Consider the following 22247-nt stretch of genomic DNA (forward strand, 5'->3'; position numbering starts at 1 on the left):
TGGACACAGTAATATTTCAGGATTGAAATGAGGTTTATTGTACTAACAGAAAATGCGCAATATGCATTAAACCAAAATTTGACCGGTGCAAAAGTATAGGCACCCTTATCATTTTATTGATTTGAATACTCCTAACTACTTTTTACTGACTTACTGAAGCACAAAATTGGTTTTGTAACCTCAGTGAGCTTTGAACTTCATAGCCAGGTGTATCCAATCATGAGAAAAGGTATTTAAGGTGGCCAATTGCAAGTTGTTCTACTATTTGAATCTCCTCTGAAGAGTGGCATCATGGGCTACTCAAAACAACTCTCAAATGATCTGAAAACAAAGATTGTTCAACATAGTTGTTCAGCGGAAGGATACAAAAAGCTGTCTCAGAGATTTAACCTGTCAGTTTCCACTGTGAGGAACATAGTAAGGAAATGGAAGACCACAGGGACAGTTCTTGTTAAGCCCAGAAGTGGCAGGCCAAGAAAAATATCAGAAAGGCAGAGAAGAAGAATGGTGAGAACAGTCAAGGACAATCCACAGACCACCTCCAAAGAGCTGCAGCATCATCTTGCTGCAGATGGTGTCACTGTGCATCGGTCAACAATACAGCGCACTTTGCACAAGGAGAAGCTGTATGGGAGAGTGATGAGAAAGAAGCCGTTTCTGCACGTACGCCACAAATAGAGTTGCCTGAGGTATGAAAAAGCACATTTGGACAAGGCAGCTTCATTTTGGAAACAAAAATTGAGTTGTTTGGTTATAAAAAAAGGCGTTATGCATGGCGTCCAAAAAGAAACAGCATTCCAAGAAAAACACATGCTACCCACTGTAAAATTTGGTGGAGGTTCCATCATGCTTTGGGGCTGTGTGGCCAATGCCGGCATCGGGAATCTTGTTAAAGTTGAGAGTCGCATGGATTCCACTCAGTATCAGCAGATTCTTGAGAATAATGTTCAAGAATCAGTGACGAAGTTGAAGTTACGCCGGGGATGGATATTTCAGCAAGACAATGATCCAAAACACCGCTCCAAATCCTCAGGCATTCATGCAGAGGAACAATTACAATGTTCTGGAATGGCCATCCCAGTCCCCAGACCTGAATATCATTGAACATCTGTGGGATGATTTGAAGCGGGCTGTCCATGCTCGGCGACCATCTAACTTAACTGAACTTGAATTGTTTGTCCAAAATACCTTTATCCAGGATCCAGGAACTGATTAAAAGCTACAGGAAGCGACTAGAGGCTGTTATCTTTGCAAAAGGAGGATGTACTAAATATTAATGTCACTTTTCTGTTGAGGTGCCCATACTTTTGCACCGGTCAAATTTTGGTTTAATGCATATTGCGCATTTTCTGTTAGTACAATAAACCTCATTTCAATCCTGAAATATTACTGTGTCCATCAGTTATTAGATATATCAAACTGAAATGGCTGTTGCAAATACCAAAATATTTAGAACTAAAAATGATTAAGATTAATAGGGGTGCCCAAACTTTTTCATAGGACTGTAGTCTGTGCATTTCATGAAGGTAACCATTCGAGGGGGGTCCCCAAGCAGACTAACTGAATCGATACCCGAACGCAAGCCTATGACCTTATTCACATATCAGGGTGACTAAAACACTGACATATGGCCTAACCATGGTAATATAAATAATAAAATAAATAAATAAATAAATAAATAAGAATACAATACAATTTAAGAAAAGTCCTAATATGTATAGTGTCTAAATCAAAATCCCAGAGAATTGTGCTTCTTGTTAGCTGGATTTTAATGTTCTCACTATAGTAAGTTATAAAAACTCCTAGAATATAACTAACTTTTATCTGGTACAATATCATAATGTTTATATTTTATTAAAATTCTTTTGTCAGAAGGTTTAGAAAACTTTTTGCCTCTGTGCTTATATATTGGAAAGAGCTCCTATTATTTATTATGGTTCCTCTTCAGAAAGTTTTCCATATTTTCCAGAAGCTTGTTTTGAAAAATGGATTTTCAAAGTTCATCGAGTTTATTAGTTTTAGCCGTATACTTGTGTAGGAGTTGCATTACATTTTGTAAAATGAGATAAAAAAAAGATGTTACTCTTATTTATAGAGAATATTTTCAGTGCATCAAAAGGTAAACCCTCATTTCTTTTTAAGTGTTTTATATTCAGACACAATAACATGTTTCTAGTGAATCACTGAAAGCCTCACTATATGGGATTTTATAAGAAACAAAAGATAAAATACTTGTTACAATATGTTACTTTAATATAACAAATTACTCCAGAGACATACTAATTAGAGATGAACGAATATACTCGATCGAATACCTCGGCCGCACAGCTCCCGGTGCAAAAACACTTCCAGGGCATTGAATTTTTACTGCCCCTCCCACCTTCCCTGCCGGCAAGAGCTATGTGGCCGAGGTATTCGATCGAGTATATTCGCTCATCTCTAATACCAATAGTCATTATCTCAGAAAATTAGAGTATAACATAAGACCAGCTATAAAAAGATTATTTACCACAGTAATGTTGGCCAAATGAAAAGTATATCCAGTAAATGCCCTCAGTACTTGGTGGGGGCTCCTTTTACATGAATGACGGCATCAATACGGCAATGTGACATGGAGGTGATCAGCCTGTGACACTGCAGAGGTGTTATGGAAGCCCAGGTTGTATGATAGCAGCCTTCAGCTCCTCTGCATTGTTGGGTCTGGGGTCTCTCATCTTCCTCTTGACAATACCTCATAGATTATCTATGGGGTTAAGATCAGGCAAATTTGCTGGCCAATGAAGCTCAGTGATATTGTGGTTAGTAAACCAGGTCTTGGTATTTTTGGCAGTGTGGACAGGTGCCAAGTCCTGTTGGAAAATGAAAATTTCATCTCCAAAAAGCTTGTGGGCAGAGGGAAGCATGAAGTGCTCTAGAATTTCCTGGTAGATGGCTGCGCTGATTTTGGTCTTGATAACACAGCGGACCTACACCATCAGATGACATGGCTCCCCAAACCATCACTGATTGTGGAAACTTCACACTAGACCTCAAGCAGCTTGGATTGTGTACAGCAACCTTTCCACTCTTCCTCCAGACTCTGGGACATTGATTTCCAAATGAAATGCTAAATTTACTTTCATCTGAAAACACCTTTGACCACTGAGCAACAGTCCATAAGTTTTTGATGATATTATAATTTATTGAGATGCACTAGTATATGCAAGTTATGCTAATTATTAGAGATGAGCGAGTACTGTTCGGATCAGCCGATCCGAACAGCACGCTCCATAGAAATTTGACGGCGGCTGGCTGCTTAACCCCCCGCGTGCCGGCTACGTCCATTCATTTCTATGCGAGCGTGCTGTTCGGATCGGCTGATCCGAACAGTACTCGCTCATCTCTAATTTAATTATCAATAGAAATCTTAGTAACAAAAATCACTATTATGGTTAATAAAAGGGATTGAAAACTGAATTAATGAAGCAATGATAACTAAAATTTAAGACTTTCACCCATACCTTTAGGCCCCCATTAAATTACTGAAAAGTGTAGAAAGTCCATATTATTAAGTATGGTGTAGTACATTTCATGTAAATGACTTGGTGGTGAGCACTGGTCACTATTCTGTATGGCCACCTTATGTCTGAGGATGCAGCACAGTGGGAAGACGCTTTTAAAAGGTACCTATAATAGAATAGAATACGATGGCGGCATTGCTTGGTGAAGCTACAAGTTGTAATGTTATAGATAGGCTTTGGCTTCATCCTCCTATGGGCCTGGATTGCAAACAATTCTTAAATTTCTGACAGTGCATAAACATCTTACCACTACCTGTAAAAAAAATCTGATGGGGCCATAAGTTTTTTATGAAGAAGCAAATGCTTATACAGCTTACTATGATTTTAACCCTTTCACTGCCAGGCACGTGCTCCCAAGGTGGCACTTCAGTAGCCGAGGACGTAGTTACTACATCCTCCCTACTAATGCCGATATCTCTGAACTGCATCAACATACCTTGATGCTTTAAAATGCATTTTAAAGAAGAGACTCTCATCTTTAAAATGATACCAGGAACTTGATGATTTTACTTACAGTTTTTGAGCGATTCACTGTTGAAAACACTATTTGGCATTGAGATCCAACTGCAGATCTCAATTCCCGACAGTGTTTCAACAGTGAATCGCTCCAAAACTGTACATCCAATCATCGAGTTCTTGATATCATTTTAAAGATGAGATTCTCCTCTTTAAAATGCAATTGAAAGCATCAAGATATGTTGATGCAGTCCAAAGATATAGAGCTCCAAAGTGTCCCCCCTCCTGTCTAAGCAAGCAATTTGCGATCTTTAACAAGAAAGGAAGAAGGACATGAGCAGTCCAGCAGAGAGAGAGACAGAGAAACGATCTGACTCTCTGCATAACTTGTATGTGACAGCAGGAGGGTGGTGGCAGGGACTCTATTGTTCCTATTAACCCTTCTCCTGCCAATCAGGGGCGTATACTATACATTTGTCTCTGATTGTCACATACAGTTATAATGTAATTTCCCCCTGAGCTTTACTAGTGGGGTATTCTTATGTTATACCTCCTGAACATAACCAGGAAGTTTATTGGGGCTGTGACCCAGACGTTTACCATTGTCCAGGTCGCAGCGCCAAAAAAAAAAAAAAAAAAGAAGTCGCACCAAACACTTACACAACATATACATAAAGTCGCAAATAAAGTTTACATTTCACCCAATCCCTGTCCTGTCTATACCTGAGCTTTCTACAGTAAAATACGTCTCTAGTGATATCCGTTACACACTAAAATAATAGTAATAACGATTATCACTAGTGATGAACATATAGATTGCTAAAATTATTATAGGGGGATGGAAAATAACATTTTTATGTAAAGTCCGATTTAATTTGCATGCACAAAATGGGATGGCGCATTTCTGCGATTTTGGCGATTCTTTAACACCGGCCCCTGTAAATATATACATGTGTGGTATGTATGAACTCCTCACATATTGCAGTTTTACGGACAGTACATTATGTTTGCAGAAAGGGATTTCTTGAGCCGCACTTTAGTGGCAAATTTGAATTTTTGCGCAATTTTTGCCGCAAAGTTGAATGAAGGTGCTTGTATATATAAACTATTAAATTATGTTTTTATATACGGTATGCTGTGTACTCTGAAAAAAGTTAGATTTTGGTATCACAGTCACAGTTTGGTAGGTGCAGTATAGCTTTTTAACATATTAGTGAACAACAGCAAAATCCTGCTTGTCTTCTGTATTCGTGTTTTTGGGAGTCTGAGCTCTTGTTGTAGTTGATGTTTGCGGTACATATAGTATATTTACACATTGTATACACCATAAGATATTATTTTAAAAGTATTATTTTAAAAGTATTTTGTATATGAATATGAGATTGAACATATGCAAATATGCAAATATGTGTTTTAGCATATTTTTTCAAAAAATTATTTGTGTTGGTCGCAAAGTTGCATGAAGGTGGATGTGGCTATCGATGACCCATTAAGACATTTGTAATCTTCAGGTTGTCTACTTTCAAAAAATATATAAGGTTTAGGGGTTCACTTACTTTTCATGGTGTGTAATCCCTACATTTTATAGGATGATACTTTAACATTTCCAGCTTCAAAACAAATTTTTGTTCCTTCCAGTTCTAGCGATTTTCTAAAGACACGTGCATGCGGGTGCAGGCTATAGTGATATGTATGAACTCTGCATATGTTGAACTCTTATTTTTAGGAGGTTTGGTGCATTTAATTTTTTTGTTTGGTTTCCGCTTTTAACAACTAATATACATTTATTTGCATTTTTTCATAAAACATTCACTTTAAATCAAAATTGCATGAAGGTGCCTGTTCGTATAAAGTACCAAGTGGCATTCTGACAATGCTGCAGGTGTCTACTTTAAGAAAATATATAGGTATGGGGGGTTGGATGCTTTTTTAATGTTGCAATTTAGGTTTGATTTGTCCATCTCAAAACTGTGAAAATTGCTCTGGCTACTGGAGGTGCAAAATTTCCAGAGACCCTTGGCAGCGAAAAGGTTAATTATCTTCATTTTCCAGTTCACACTGAATACTAGTAATACGTTCACATCAGTATTCTGTTGATATGTATATTTTAGAATTTTAAAATTCATTAAAGTTTTCCAATGAGTCTCCAAAAAATGTTGATCATAACAAACTCCATCAAAAGTGTGAAAATGGCACAAAAAAGTCAGTTGTTACTACTGTGTAAATCTCCATGTACATCTAATGAGTATCTCATTAAAGTGTGTCTGACTACTTTACATAAACTTCATGTTATTGGTCTTTCTCCTGCTGCAAATTTTTTAGTGGACTCTCATCTATAGTGATGACTAAAGGTGATGCTATGATGACCCCCTTAAAAGCGCTCAGCCCTAAAATGCATCTTCTTTTGAAATAAACATTTGACATTTATGCTGTTACTCCACGAACCACAAACTCAGTTCTTCCGACTTATTTGCCTGACAAATAAATCATGCTGTGTCCAGAATGCAGAATGGCTTTACGGCATGAGGACATTTATGCATGTGTCAGATAGAACCAGAAAAGAGCATAGCATAATCTCATTTCCCAAAGGTAACAGCCTATGAAGTAAGAATTTCTTTATTTTATTTAAGAATGACTCATCTTGTCTGATCTACAAGGTGTTACAGCTTTGTGACATTTCAGATTAGGAGCTAAAAGAGAAATGTCCTTGAGCAACTTTAAATAAACCAAGCGTAATCTTTTGTTAAAATTTTTATTAAAAACTTAAACTTTATGAGGACAAAATAAGTTTTAGTTCTCAACTTTATTACAAGCAGAAGACAATTTATTCTATACCAGCTTCATACAAAGTGACTGATGTGCAGACAGTTATGACTATGTAACGTACTGAAGAGTGTACACCGCCGGATGATTTATCAAGACTGGCGTTGTCCATGCTGGTCTTGACAATTGCTGCCCACTGGAGTTTGTGCCAAATGTAAGAAGGGACATCCTATGGGGCGTGTGCACCTACATCTTGCTAGAGTAGATTTCTGGCATCATTTATACCAGAAAACTGGTGTGATGATAAATCTGACATTGGTGATGGCCTTGTCCCCAACAAGTGGTATTTGTTTTATACTATTAGATCAGTCATCTAATGTCATGGAAATAAAAGGTTAACGCATGATGTTCTGTCTTTCTTGCTGACTTTTAGTAAATTTATAAAATATTTAGTTACTCGATCATTGAATTTTAATATTGTCAGATATTATTTTGCTGTGATTCTCTGTTGTAATAATGGTGTGTTACAGGGGTTATGCTAGGAAGAATATTTATCCTCCGTGCTTAGGACAGAGGATAAATAGCCAGTTGATGCGGGTCTGATCGCTGAGACCCCCGAGTTCCTGAGAACAGCAGTGCTTTACTCCTGTTATGGATTCAGCCCAAGTAGAGTCGTGAGCTGCACGTGCTGCTGTAGCTGATGCATCCACACTCCCATTCACTTTAATGGAAGCATTGAAGATAGCTGACTACTGCACTTCGGCTATGTCTATTGCTGCCATTGAAATGAATGGAAGCGTGGATGCATATGGCTAGCAAGAGGTATGCCAATATTCAGCTGGTGGCCGCAGGCAGGCTGAACTCACAAAATGTGATTAAAAAGCAATTAGTAAGCAATCATTGAATATGGAGAACACACAGGAAAATTCAGCAACTGTGCAGGGAATTGGTCTGCAGGACTGGCAGATGAAAACAACGAGGCAACTGAAAAGTAGAAGTCCAGCGCCGATGATGGATCCCAGATAAAAGTTAACTTTTAATATACCATTAAAAACAGGGGATGGCGATGTCCAAAACACGTACGCATTTCTAGCTATATGAGCTCTTACTCATAGAATGACTGGAGATGCTACATAACACATATATTAAGAGGTCAGCAACCAATTAGAACCAAAACACACATAAATAATAATGTCATAAAAGAGTACACAAAAACATAAACAAATGTTAGGCCTGGCTCACGTGTGTGTTAGGTAATCTGTTCGGGGAATCCGCCTGGGTACCCCTTGAACAGAATACCGAACACATTCACATGCAGTGAGCACTGAAAGCACATGGACCCCATAGACTAGAATGGGGTCTATGTGCTTTCAACACACGGAATCCGCACGATTTATGCACACAGGAAAGTAGATCATAAAGTACTTTTTTAAAAAAATTTATGTAGATTGTGAGTCCCACATAGAGCTCACAATGTACATTTTTTCCCTATCAGTATGTCTTTAGAATATGAGATGGAAATCCATGCAAACAAAGGGAGAACATACAAACTCCTTCCAGATGTTTTTTTTGCCCTTGGCGGGATTTGAACTTCAGGACTCCAGCGCTGCAAGGCTGCAGTGCTAACCACTGAGCCACCATGTGGCCCCTATGGGGTCCATGTGCTCACATAAGCTCATCACTTGCCGATGCGTTAGGTGGTCTGTTCGGGGAATCCCCATGCGGACTTCCCGAATGGATTACCGAATGCAGATGTGAACCAGGCCTTACATTGAAACAGTATCCAAATAAATAATCTATATGTTGAACAATGTAAAATTGTACATCTGACACTGAATATCATATATATGTTTATATAATCATATACAAATATTTTCTAGTAGCCAGATTGACCAACAAAGAAATAACTTATGCAAGGCAAAATGTTAGGCTTAGTTCACACGTGAATAGGGGGTGGCGTAATTTGGTCCAGAAAAAACTGCTTCAGGAATTAGGAGGCGGTTTTTGGACACTGAGGTGTTTTTTGGAGTGGTTTTTGGTAAAAACCGCCTCACAAAACCGCCAGGCGGTTTTTCCCTCCCGCACAGTGAATGGACCTTAAGAAAACATGTCACAGTTTTTGGGTGCGGTTTCTGCCTCCCATTCACTTGTATTGACTTCCTGAGGCGGAATCTGCCTCAAGAAAGGTCATGTCACTTCTTTTTTCCACTAGCGGCAAAAAACCGCTGCGGAAAAAACGAACACTAGCGGTCTACATAGACCACTAATGTATGGAGGCAGATTTGGAGGCAGATTCCGTGTCCAAATTCTGCCCCACTGGCCCCGTGTGAACGAGCCCTAAAATGTACATTTACCATAACCATACAGTACAGAAAAAAAAGGATGCTCAGTGTGTCAGCAGGTGCCAGAGCCGCCACTTGTCATCATGACTGCAAGTATATAATACCTTTGGTATATACATTGATTGTTTACCATCTCTGTTGTCTCAATTGGGCTTTATATTGGTGTGATTATTTGTGGGTGTATTACTCTGGAATCATGGCGTTTACCTTTTGATATACATCTACCTTGTATCTATGTTGAATCTAATTGGCCATATGCATTACTGTGAGACACATTTATATTTAGATTAATTGTGGTAAGCTTGTTACATATTGCTATGTGTGTGTCTTTTTGCAACTGAGTGTTCATATACAATATACACATCTTTACCTTTATATTTACCCTTAATAACAAATTGCATATTTTCATCTAATTGTGTATACACACATATATACAACTTCAAGTGTGTTGGCTTTTGAGCACCTGATATATGTCTTGTCATTTTCTATTGTCTTTTTTACATCTGCCCTGCTGCTACTTTTCTTATTTTAAGTATTTATCAATAAATATTTATCCATTTTATTTTTGCTTTGTTGATTTGTTTCCATTTGCATTCATGCCCCTATGTTTTCGGTTTTGGTTGATTCTACATCATATTTGGGGGTTGCATATTGAGATACTTGAGGCTCTTTTTCTTTATATTTTTTTATGGCCTTCACCGTACAGGATGATTGGATGATTAACTATTTTTGGAAATTTGGGTCTTATACACACATGGGGACATGTTGGATTATTAATTTTTGTTTGCATTATATATTTTTTAAATATAAAGGTGTATTTAAAACAAAAAAACAAAAACAATAAACCTTTTTATTATTTGTTTATTCTTGTTGGTTTTTAATTACACGTTTCTATGTTTTTTCATTTTTTGCATGTCCCACAAAGGGACTTGAAGCTGGGATCTCAGATCTGCTGTGCATTGTACTACAATACATACTGTGTTTCTCTGAAAATAGGACAGGGTCTTATATTATTTTTTTTTCTCCAAAAAAGGGCTAGGGCTTATTGATAGGGTAGTTGTTAATTTTTTCCATGAACAACAATCATACATTTTACACTACCTTTGTGAAGGTAGACCATGTCTATTCTTATTTTTATACATTCTTTATACTGCTTAAGAAATTATATTTTTCTCTATGCAAGCTTATTATACCTATATACATTAAGATGGCGCCTGTATCCAGTACCGCACCCAGAGGCTGACGCACACGATCGTCATGTGGTTTACAAGAAAGACAGTATCATTTCTCTGGGAATCGAAACCTAAGAAGATGTTGAAAACTTAAGAGCCAATGACTGATCGCCAGTGTATTCGGATACAAGACATATATGCTTACAGACTGCCGTTATCTCATCTTTCTTGCATTCCTGTATAAGATTTGTGACTTTCTCAATAAACCTCAGTACTGTGTGAGCAGGCACAGCGCCTTGTTGCATGGACTGGGATTAACACTGACTTCTGTGTCGGAGTTCATCTTAATCAGCGCGCACATGCATGATTGATTTGGAGCAGGTGACTGACCACTGGAAGTGACCCGTATTCTGGCGGAGGTCACTACCTCAACACCTTGAGATGTTCCCATCCACACATTGCAGAAAAATATCTGCAGCGCAAATGCTGGCAAGTGTTTTTGCAGATCACAGCATGCCAGTTATGCATACAGAAATGATGGCAGAAAGTGCAAAAAGGGAAACTAATCAGACTTTCTGTAGAAAATGCTGCATAAAAAAACCACAATGCTTTCCACAGTGATTTTTGGCCGTGGCTCGCTACGTGGGGCATTAGCCTTAAGAACAATTGGTAGTAGCTGTTGGGACCTGACATCATCCATACTGGGTTTTTGCTTTTGCTTCAGTGTATGCAATTGTATATTGTTTATTGCTGTTTTAATTATTTCATTGAGATTGCTTATTTTTTACATTAGTTCTATGCCCTTGATTTTATTTTGCAACCAAATGTTAATTTTTTTGCTTGTTGAAAACAGCAGTTAAGCCATTGGTGCTAAAATTTAAAGGAGTTGTACGGGATTAGAAAAACTTGTCTGCCTTGCACATCTGATCATAGATTGTGTCACACTACAGCTAAGCCCTGCTCAATGCTTCAATGTTCAATTTAGCTAAGCTAAAATACCAGTCAAACCCATGGAGAGGTGGGGTTTAGTTTTCCATGTTTTTCTAATAAACTGTATGACCTGTACGTCCTCTACCAACTTGTCTGCTTTATTAAATGCTTGCATTTCCCATAACATAACAATTTTGGAACATATTTCTGCACTGCTGTTAATTTTTCCTAAAATGTATGAATAAATTAACAGCTGGATGTTACCACTCACCTGCTCAATATAGTGTGCCACAACTAACCCTGACTGTCCATTCCCTAAACTAAGTAACTAAAAACATGATAGTAGGCAGCCACAATTTAGTAGGGAGTCACCAAGATGAAGCATGTTAAACCAGCAACATAGTTAGATCAGGCTGAATGTAACACCATTCTCCCCATGAAAATTCATGCCTCTGTTGCTGAGATGTTCATTTATTTTACAATATGCAAATGAACACTTCTTTGAGTGACAGGACCAGGGACTAGAGATGAGCGAACACTGTTCGGAACAGCTGTTCCGAACAGCACCCTCACAGCACGCTCCCATAGAAATGAATGGAAGCGGCCGGCACGCGGGGGGTTAAGTGGCCGGCCGCCGGCAAAGTCTGCGTGCCAGGTGCTTCCATTCATTTCTATGGGAGCGTGCTGTTCGGATCGGCTCTACCAGGGACCTATGCTGGCTCTGTTCTCTCGTATTCCTGGTGCCGTATTAGAGCACTGCGGGGCATCACAGTTTGGAACTGACCTTAGTGCTACAGATTGCTTAGTTGCAAATTCTGAAATAAATGAATATCTCATCAAATGAGGCACAAATTTTCATGGGGAACGGACATTACATTCTGGTGAGCCTGACCTATCTAACTGTATTGTTGGTTTAATATGCTTCACCCTGGAGACAGACTCCTATTAAATGTTATGTTTGCAATTATTTAATCTATGTTATAATCTTTTTTTTTTAATACTTCCCTGTTATAACTACTACACATAGTGCATGACTTGCAATTTACACATTCATTTGGGCTTGTTAATTTATTACAGTATACGTAAAACATTTATGCCCTCTAAGTTATTTGTTTGTAGGATATCCTTGACTTTATACATAGTCAAATCCATCAAACTGACTGATCCAGGCCTCAAACTGGCCTTAGGTTAACGACTTCTCATTAGAAACTGCTGTTATTGCATACACATACACATAAACACACACACATACACACACACTTGCATAGACAAACACATTTAATGATGGGATTTGAAATGTTGCAATTGAGGGGAACCTCCAAATATCTAAGTAAAGATTTCTGTATGAGTATTAGATTGATGATTATATGCAATATATTTTATAAGCCTTGCTATGTAGATAGAGTCTTCTGTTACTGAACAAGTTCTACCAGTCCTCAGAGGTAAATAAATGAATAATATAACATAATAAGACCTTTTAAATTGCAATGTGCTCATGAGATGTGTGCTCCGGGGATGTTAAAGACAAAAAGCAAAAATAGATACAACTTACATTATAAAGTGCATGTTCACCATTAAACACTATCTTACAGTTAAAAGTATTTTCTCACTTCTTTCTATCACCATGTGAGGACCTATTCTTTGAGGGACAAGTTTTACTTTTATTTGGTACCATATTTTGTTTGACAACATGGTTGTACATTACGATTACAGCAATACCATATTTATATTAGGGCTCGTTCACATGGGGAGGCGGATTTTGGCACCGAGAGTGACGCGGGGTCAAAACCCGCCTGCCAGGACCGTCGTGGTCGCAGCTCCCCCCTCCGGAGTCGGTTCAAATGAATGGGCGAACACCGGAGGTTGCTGCCGCCAGGCGGACACGGCAGCTCAACGAGCCGCAGGATCCGCCTAAAGAAAGGGCAGCTCGCTTTTTTTTTCTGCTATTGGCAACATGCCGCTAGCGTAAAAAGGAACGCTAGTGGTCTCCATAGACCACCATTGTATGGAGGCGGATTTTGAGGCGAAATCCGCTGTCAAAATCTGCTTCTTTGCTCCTGTGTGAACTAGCCCTTAGTTTTATTATATTTCTGCTTTTACTAAATAACAATCAAAACTAAATAATACATCTGGGTCATTGTATTCTGACAGCAATAACTTTTTTTTACTTTTTTTGGCAAAACTATGTCAGAGCTCATTATTTGCAGAAAAAGTTGTAGTTTTTATTGGTACCAGTTTTTGATATGTATAATCACTTTTTATTTAAAAGAAATTAAGGGCTTAAATCTGCAGCAAATCGACTGAATTTCTGAAAAAGAATGAGAATGCAAAACATTTAAAAATCTGCAACATGTCACGAAAATTTCACAATACATATAGATAGAGGGGGAGATTTAGCAAGCATAATGGGGGGATTTCTTTAAAACACAAACTTCTAGAGGGGAAGCACTGGACTGAATTCTTTCCTAACTTGCTCTATTCATGACTTGCATATGCTTTTCCCATTCCTGCCTATCCTGACAGGTATCTCTGTTGTATCCCAAACAAAAAAATAAATGCAACAGCCCAAATCCGTAGTAAAAAGGTAACAAAAGGTTAAGTACAAATCCACTCACTTGATCCTGTTGCTGGTATAACGTGGGTTAATGGATGCAATGCGATTGGTGCTCGGAGATCTCTCCCGGCAGAGACAGGAACAAATGAATGAAAAGTAGCAAGGTCCAGCACGAACGATCAGCCATCCATGTATCATACAACGTAGCTTTTATTTTACATATAAAGACTTCATGTGCAGCAGTAGGGGTTATAAGAGCCTACATGTTTCGGGGTTGCCCCCTTACTCATGGCATATGGATGTTGTATCATTGTTGTATGCAGGAGGATGATGCCCATGATGAACAGCTTGCAAAGTGAAGATAGGAGGCAAGGAGGAAGATTAACTTTTACCTACTCCTGCTGTCTTGACTGCACAGCTACAAGAGACAAATAGAGCTCATATCTCTCAATCATACTGGATTTAGCGGGATAGTTCCATAAACCAGGTCTTGTTACACTGTCACGGTCAGTGGGGAGGTATGTTCCGGTTTCAACTCATCCGTGGCCAGTGGATGCAGATTAGTTGAAAACAAGACTGGGGGAGTAGGGAGCCATTCACTCCCTGCTTCTCCATTTGGCCTCTGTCTCTGCTGCAGGAGTAGTAGGCACAATATAGCAACAGCACTTACATCATCACTGCAATTTCCTGAAGGCTCCAGGACTATAGGCAGCAGACAGAACAGCAAAGGAATTGGACAGGGTGAGGGTTTTTTTTTATATTAATTTGGTACCAGTATAGGGACATAATATAATCGGGAAAAGTGCAGGGCGACTTTAAAAAATAACCATGGGGACAGCTGGAGTCGGAATATTAATCTGTGGGGGCATCAGGAGAGGGACTTTATACTGGAGGGGACTTTATTCTGTGAGGGAACTGAAGGGGACATTATAATGTGTAGAGACACAAAGAGAAATGGATGGGAATTGGTGGAGTCAAAGTGGATGTGGATGGGGCTAAATTTGCAAATTTTGTCCCTCTTTCAGTCCTTTGAAAGTTAGGAGATATGATAGAGACAGTCTCTCTACATTTTCTATTTTGTTACTTGTTGAGCTGGATCTGACTGCACCCCAGTCCTTATAAACTCCTTTTGAACATGTCCAGCCTGCTCCCCCCCACTCCAAGCAATGCGCCTGCTTCTGGATTGGATGCAGTCATGTGATTAGAATCCATGGAATAGAGAATGAAATGCAGAATAGTAGACCATGTCAATGAATCAGATGCCACCTCTTATGTTAAGAGGCTGTGTAGAATTAACAACATCTCCTAATATATTGTCAAGGTAAAGTGTTACATAGGAACTACTGAAACAGGTGGATTGTTTGTGAACGAGGAGTGCCCAATTGGTATAGTCTAGGCTTGCTTCATTCCAAACATCACATGAGCTTATTAAACTCTGTGCAAACCATATGTCCAGACTGGAGCCACATGCCCAAGTGAAAATGAGAGGTTATGTGTTTCATATGCAACAATCTGGTTGTAATCTCAAGGCAGTGAAAGTCTCTGTATAGCAGATGCTCACTTTGCCAATACAGAAATATAAGCTGCCAAATCGATATGCAAAGTTGATAATGTTGTCTCTTCACTTTATTTACCAGTCAATTTCAAGCAAACATCTGGAGGCACAGTCATCAGATCTCATCATTAAGAAGAAAGTAGCCATGTTTCCAGTAAATAAGACATTTATGATGGGATGAGCTGGATGTGTCTTGGTAGCAGATGTTTACATGCTCATTAAAATCAGATGATGTTTTCTGCCGTCTCTAATTCACGGGAGGGTGTTATCATCCTAGTACTCAGGAGTAATTCATAGATACGGGAAACTGTACACTCATTATAAAATACAACTGGCATTGGATATTGGATGATTCAAAGTCTTACCCCATACTGCATTGTCCTCCATATTGTCCTCTTTAGAAGCATACATGTATAAAAGAGAAGAGAATCAAAGGTTAATATTAGCAAGCAATGTACTTATAGAGCTAAGCATGTTACATTTAACAGATACAGATTCAAAGGAGAAATGTTCTCTTACCCACAGCGATCGCTTATTAGATGTCATTACTGCGTATAGCATTCTGCCAATCAACGCTGGTTCTGCATCGAGCCTTAAACTTCGAACAGCTAGTAGTGTTCGATCGAGTACGAGTATTTCAAGTACCGTAGTATTCGATCGAACACCTACTCGATTGAACACTACTCGCTCATCTCTAGCTACTATGTATAAAAATAATTTAGTGAACCTTGAGATAGAAAAAGGTATATTTAAATCCTTAAATATAACAATTTATACCTGGTTATATCCTATATTCAGCCTCTGCCGCAGGTTACAGTACATTTGCCTGTGTATGAATTTCTTTCCTGTATATCTGTATGCTTTAGTTGTAAATTCCCCCTAGCAGTTAATAAATCCAGTACGCAGCTGTTCACATTATTAATCAGCAGGTATATGCCGAAGATTGATTCTAAACATTATAGGGACTGCACTTGTTTACAATGATTTATTTCCTGCAAATATTGCTTAATAAATAAACAGCTGCAATTCTAATGACACAGCTCCATGATGATAATTATTGCATATTACTGCTAATATGTACTTTACATTTCACAAAAATATAAAAAATACAATTTCCATCAAAACTTTAAACTCATAAGTATAAGATATCACCACAAAATAGTGATTTGCAAATGTTTTCATATATGAATAAAAAGAAAATAAGTTGAAATGGAAAAATGAGATATTACATAGTTACTAATGTCATTCACAATATAAGCTAGGTCTTCATGAGGTTACCTGCAAGTTACCATAATAACAATTTTACCATAAATCACTGGTGACTTCCTGTTATGTGTAAAACTACTGGGTAAGTTTATCTGTGAAAATGCATTTTATTTCCAAGTCATTGAAATAGCTGAATTATTCCTATAAATAATAGAACAAAAATAGAAAAAAGTAAAAATGATGAACTTTTCAAAAGTTTTATACACGGTCAAGTCAACACCATCTACGATTGGCATTGGCAGCGCAAAGCTCATGGTGGAAATGACTTGTCATGGGCTAGCTTTGTGGGTATATATACCTACTGTGCTAATTGCTGCCTGAATACAGAGTTGCAAATTGTGATGATTATTGGTTTTTGGGCAAAGGGTGGAATTATTTCTGAAACAGTGCTGTTTGTGAACTGTTTGTGTTGTGCTGTGTGAAAGTGTATGGTGAGTGGACAAATGACACCAATGGGAATAACCGACGTGGAAACTACAGAGCACCACGTGCCATTGATGTGAGACTTAATATCATCTACGAAGGTGTGTGTGACGGCCCACCGACAAGCTACAGTGGAGCAGCCTACCATGAAAATGGGGGGCTAAACCTGTGAACACTACTGCATATGGGGCTCTGAAGAAGATGGATGGTCAGAAAATAGGTCTTCCTTTATGCAGAAGTATTGGAATTAGACCACCACTGATTGGCAAGGAGTTGCCTTCTCCAATGAGTCATGTTTTCTGCTTTCTAAGATGGACATTAGTGCATAAATTGTAAAGCACCATGCAACCATTGTTGGAAAAACAATGGAACATTTTCATGGCATTCTCTGGGCCCGCTAATTCATGTGTTAAGGCACTATGACACAATGTGGGTATGAATCTATCCTTGCTGATCACATAAACCTATAGATGGTTTGTCTTACTTGGGGCAGATGGAATGTTCCGGCAAGACAATGCAACATGTCACATGGCTAGACTGCATGGCTTCAGATGAGACAACCTACCAGCGCCTTATTGGGTCGCACCCAGTCCATCTAGTTGCTGCTTATACTTTACAGTTTGGATACTTTGGACAGGGCCATACTGGTGGTAATGCCATTAGTGGCCCAATTTCAACGCTCAGAAGAGAGGCCCAGTTGAAATGCTGATAACCTATTAATGTAGGAGCTGGAATCGTAGCTAGTGCATGCAGAAGACGGAAACCTGTCAGACCGGGTCCGGCCATAAGCGCTGGTGAGCGTTTTATGCTCTCCGCCGCAAAACCATTTTTTTTTTAAACCGGACACAGAGTACTGCATGTCCAACTCTGTGTCCATTTAAAAATAAAATGTTTTCGCCGCGGAGAGCATAAAACGCTCACCAGTGCTCATGGCCGGACAGCTTTCAAACCCATTCTATTTCTAGGAAATTGATACCTGCAGAACGGAGACCGGGCGCAGATGTGAATGAGCGTTTTATGCTCTCCGTGGTGAAACAGTTTTTTTTTTTAAACGGACACAGTGTCGGACATGCAGTACTCTGTGTCCGGATTTTAAAAAAATGGTTTTGCGGCGGAGAGCATAAAGCACTCACCAGCGCTCACGGCCGGACCCAGTCTGAAAGCTTTCTGTCTTCTGCATGCAGAAGACGGAAAGCTCAGAACGGAGTCCGGGCGCTAGTGTGAACCCAGCGTTATTTGTGTTTGAGGTTCTTCATTTGTATTTGCCGGGCTTTATTATTGCAGATCATGTGACTAGATCATGTGACTTGGGTTAACACTAAAAATCAGATGACCATTTACTTTTTTGACCATACCAAGGACAATGGATACATACAATAACTTGCCAACAACTTCCACCTGACTCCTCAACCACAAAAGCAAAGTTGTGACAGTTTACAAGTGGCCAATGTGACATGTAACACTTTATTCAATTGAGTCCCTTTATAATTTGATTATTATTATTCTGTAATGTGTTTATTCCCACACTGAATTTCAATGACATTAACAAATAAATTAAGTAAATGTTCAGGCAAATGCTAATGAAAGTGAGGAAAACATTAAGGAAAGGAAACCTCCCTGTGTTGGAAACCTCTAGGGAACCCTGGCTGAAGGACTGCCCTTCCCTTGGGCTTGGAAGGATAATGCAACTGTGCAACTAAATTTTATATTTTGCTTTAAACACTTGTTACATCTCATAGGCCTGGGGGCCCACATTGTAAAAATGCCGTAGCAAAAAATGTAGCATTTTACATTACCTACAAAGTGCTGCTATTGTGGCTAATCCCATCCACACATTGCAGAAAAAAATCTGTTGCGGAAAAGCTGTGTTTTTGAAAATGTCCAAGTTTTTACAAATCGCAGCATGTCAATTATACCTGTAGAAAGTCATTCCACAAATGAAAAACGATGCAGAGAAAACTGTGATGCGTTTCTGCCACGTTTTTTTCCGCAAAGTTTTTCTTGCAGCTTCTTACTACGTAGGGCCTTAGCCTCAGTCTGTTTTGAAAACTGGGTATCGTTAAGTGGAAACGGAAAATGTGTCAGATTTATTAATAGTTCTCCTATTATTGTGGCGTAAAATATTGGTGTAAGGTATGTCAGTCCAGAGATAGTGTAAAGAAGAGAAAAGTGTGTTACGTATCTAGCTAGATGTGGCCCATTTATCACACAGCGTGCACTACTTTGAGAAATTTGGCACAGTTTCTTCCTGTCTTGTCTTGTTTTATTCGGTCTAAATTTAGGACAGTAATAATACAGTAAATTTCCCCAATGTAATGCACGTAGAGGACTTCATGTTCTCCTGTTGACTGCTAATAAATATCTGGCTATTGCAATTCTAGCAACTGAAAAGAGCTAAAAAAATATATATATACTAATAAAAAGTTGAGAAGGCAAGCCACAAACAACGTTTTTGTGTTATTTTTATTGACATTTACAACAGTGTTTTTTTTGGAATGTGGGGTTAGGGTGCCATCACATATGTACGGCACGGCTATCAGTTTCCGTCTAGCATGGTGTACACAAGCCATTGGGATCCCATAAATTTCTATGGATTTGGTTCTGGCACAAAAGGCAGCATGTGAGTTAAATATGAGTGTCATAGCAAAGGGTTTGAATACTTATGATCATGTGATATTTCAGTTTTTGACATATATGGAGATGTAGGTGCTATAAGAATCGCTACTCTTCATATATACAATGAATAATCACATTGGTAACATTACACTTTTTAGAGACTTTATTCTATAAGCTCTCTTTATTGAACATTATGGGAAATGTGACATACCAGTCTGTCTATACTTGTTCCAGCAGCAGTTGTAGGCTTTTCATGTAAATGATAGGGCTTGAAATATAAGTTATGCCTTCCTGAGAATGATCTTAATGTTCTTGATGAATGAAGAGATTTAGGTTCGCCACATCCAAGAAAAACCTAAAGATAAATGAAACAGAAATTAATCAGACGTTGTCAACTTTAATGACAATACTTTTTTGAACAGATCTCACTCCTGTCTCATTACATAGATGAGAAACATTGGCCCAGGGGTGCAACTACCGGGGTAGTAGTGGTAGCGGCTTCCATGGGGCCCGGGACATTAGGCGGCGACTGCCACTACCACTGCGTTTTTTTTTAATAGGCTGTAATCCATCTGGTAATGGGCCCTATTTACTTACCAATCCTGGTTCCTGCTCATGGCCGCCTACCCTTCTCCTTCTGAGGAGGCTGTGAGCAGGAGCCGGGATTGGTAAGTGACGCCGCGGGCCCCACAAACACTATTATTATCCTACGATATATCAAGATTGGATTCCCAGGGGAGGTGAGGGAACATAAAAAACGTTGTTACTTACCTCTCCTGGCTCCTAGCAGCCTTCAGACCTACATGTGTGATGTCCCTGATGTCATGTGGTCAGGGCCTGCGTCCTTATGCGTTGCAACACAGGTTTGGGTCAAGTGACATCCCATATGTCATTGAAGAAGACTGACATCAGCAGGGACTGCACTGGAGCCAGGGAGAAGTAAGTAACAGTGTTTCTTATGTTTGTATCCTCCCCTGGGTCTCCGATTATTATACTCTGGGATCTGAAAAGACCCCAGAGTATAACAATTGTTAATGATGTCCACAATGGGGCATAATACTGTGTGCAGGAGCCACTATGGGGAATAATACTGTGTGCAGGGGCCACTATGGGGCATAACATTGCATGCAGGAATGCGGGGGGAAGGCGGTCAGTCGGGGTCTTCAGCGTCGGTCGGTGGGGGGACCATGTCAAAAGTTCGCCATGGGGTCCCACCACGTCCAGTGCTTTTGTTTTTTTATTTTTAAATTTAGTCATAAGAAAATATTTTTAATGAAGCTATTGTGGGAAATTTATTAACACTGACACTGAGGTGTAGACTTTGAGAGTGACTTCAATGGGGCTGAGGTGTGGATCTTGATAAGGGTGTATTTTCTGACTGCATTGTATCAGAGTGTAGGATTGAGATAACATATATCCCTATGCTGTAATCATAACCATGTTGTAATCACAAATTACAGTATGATGGTACTCAATGTTTATTTTGCACATCAATGTGCACAATACCATTTTTGCACTGCAAGCCATAAGGGTTATTAAATTCTATAGTTTAATTATATTGGCTAATCACATAATGATGTCATATGACAAACATAACTAAGACTGTACTTCCCTTATACAATATTCCCAGCCATTGATAGTATACTTTCTTTCTTTCAAATTCTTATTTTATTGAAGGTTTGTACAGGTGAACAAATGCACAAAAATACAAGCAGAATCATGAATCAGCACATTGCACATAAATATGAGCATAGAACATAAACAATAAAATAAGTTAACCGTATAGTGAGTTGGGTTGGAGGGGGGGGAGGGAAGGGAAGGGGGGGGGGAGGGGAAGGGGGTCGGAGCGGAAGGATAGAGGTGGTAAGGGAGGGATAGGTCCATAGCGACTAAGTCAGTGCAAAAAACAAAAAAGAGCATGGGAGACAAGGCTGGATGCACATGTAGCTACTGGATAGAAACGGTTGGGTAATATCAAATATCAAATATCAGCTGATGCTAACAGAAGTATGTGGCCTGGTACGGTTTCGGTACTTGAACCATGGTTTCCAAAGGTTGACAAAGGACTGGTGTTTCCTCAACTCCCAGCTATACAGTTCTTCTAGCCTAGCTACTTCATCTATTCTACTCAACCATTCAGACACGTGAGGTGACTCTTTTTCCAACCAATGTAATGGAATTAGTATTTTGGCCGACTGAATTAAGATTGTGGCTAAATCATTCTTGGAAGGTGACCAAGAGTTGGCCGGTAACCAAAGTAAAACCGAAACTGGTGAGAGCCTGATCCTACATTTTGTTATTTGATGTATAATAGATTCGACTTGTAACCAGAAAGGCTGGATTTTATTACAAAACCAAAACATATGGGCTAACGATCCACCTCGCTCCCCACATCTCCAACAAGTGTCATCCTGTCTCAACTTCATAAGTTGTAGGTCAGCGGGTGCCTTATACCATCTTGTAAGGATCTTAAAGGAATTCTCCTGGATCCTAATACATGGGGAAAACCCATGGGATTTACTGTGAATATGAGAAATTTCTGGCTCTGAAAATGTGCGACCAAGATCTTTTTCCCACTTACTAATATAGGCTGGTTTCGGAGAGTGGGGA

General features: G+C 39.1%; 1 protein-coding gene across 1 annotated transcript in view; it reads right to left on the reverse strand.

Moving 5' to 3' along the window:
* The window catches only part of GPC6 (glypican 6), a 552892-nt gene that overhangs the window by 38205 nt on the left and 492440 nt on the right, over positions 1-22247 (reverse strand). Inside the window, exons 6-7 of the mRNA XM_075265383.1 lie at positions 19849-19992; positions 15698-15727 (exon numbers count right to left, since the gene is read on the reverse strand). Of these exons, the coding sequence (XP_075121484.1) occupies positions 15698-15727; positions 19849-19992 (174 nt within the window). The remainder of the gene's footprint in view (positions 1-15697; positions 15728-19848; positions 19993-22247) is intronic.

Source organism: Leptodactylus fuscus, chromosome 2, assembly GCF_031893055.1.
Source record: "Leptodactylus fuscus isolate aLepFus1 chromosome 2, aLepFus1.hap2, whole genome shotgun sequence".
NCBI classification, from domain to species: domain Eukaryota; kingdom Metazoa; phylum Chordata; class Amphibia; order Anura; family Leptodactylidae; genus Leptodactylus; species Leptodactylus fuscus.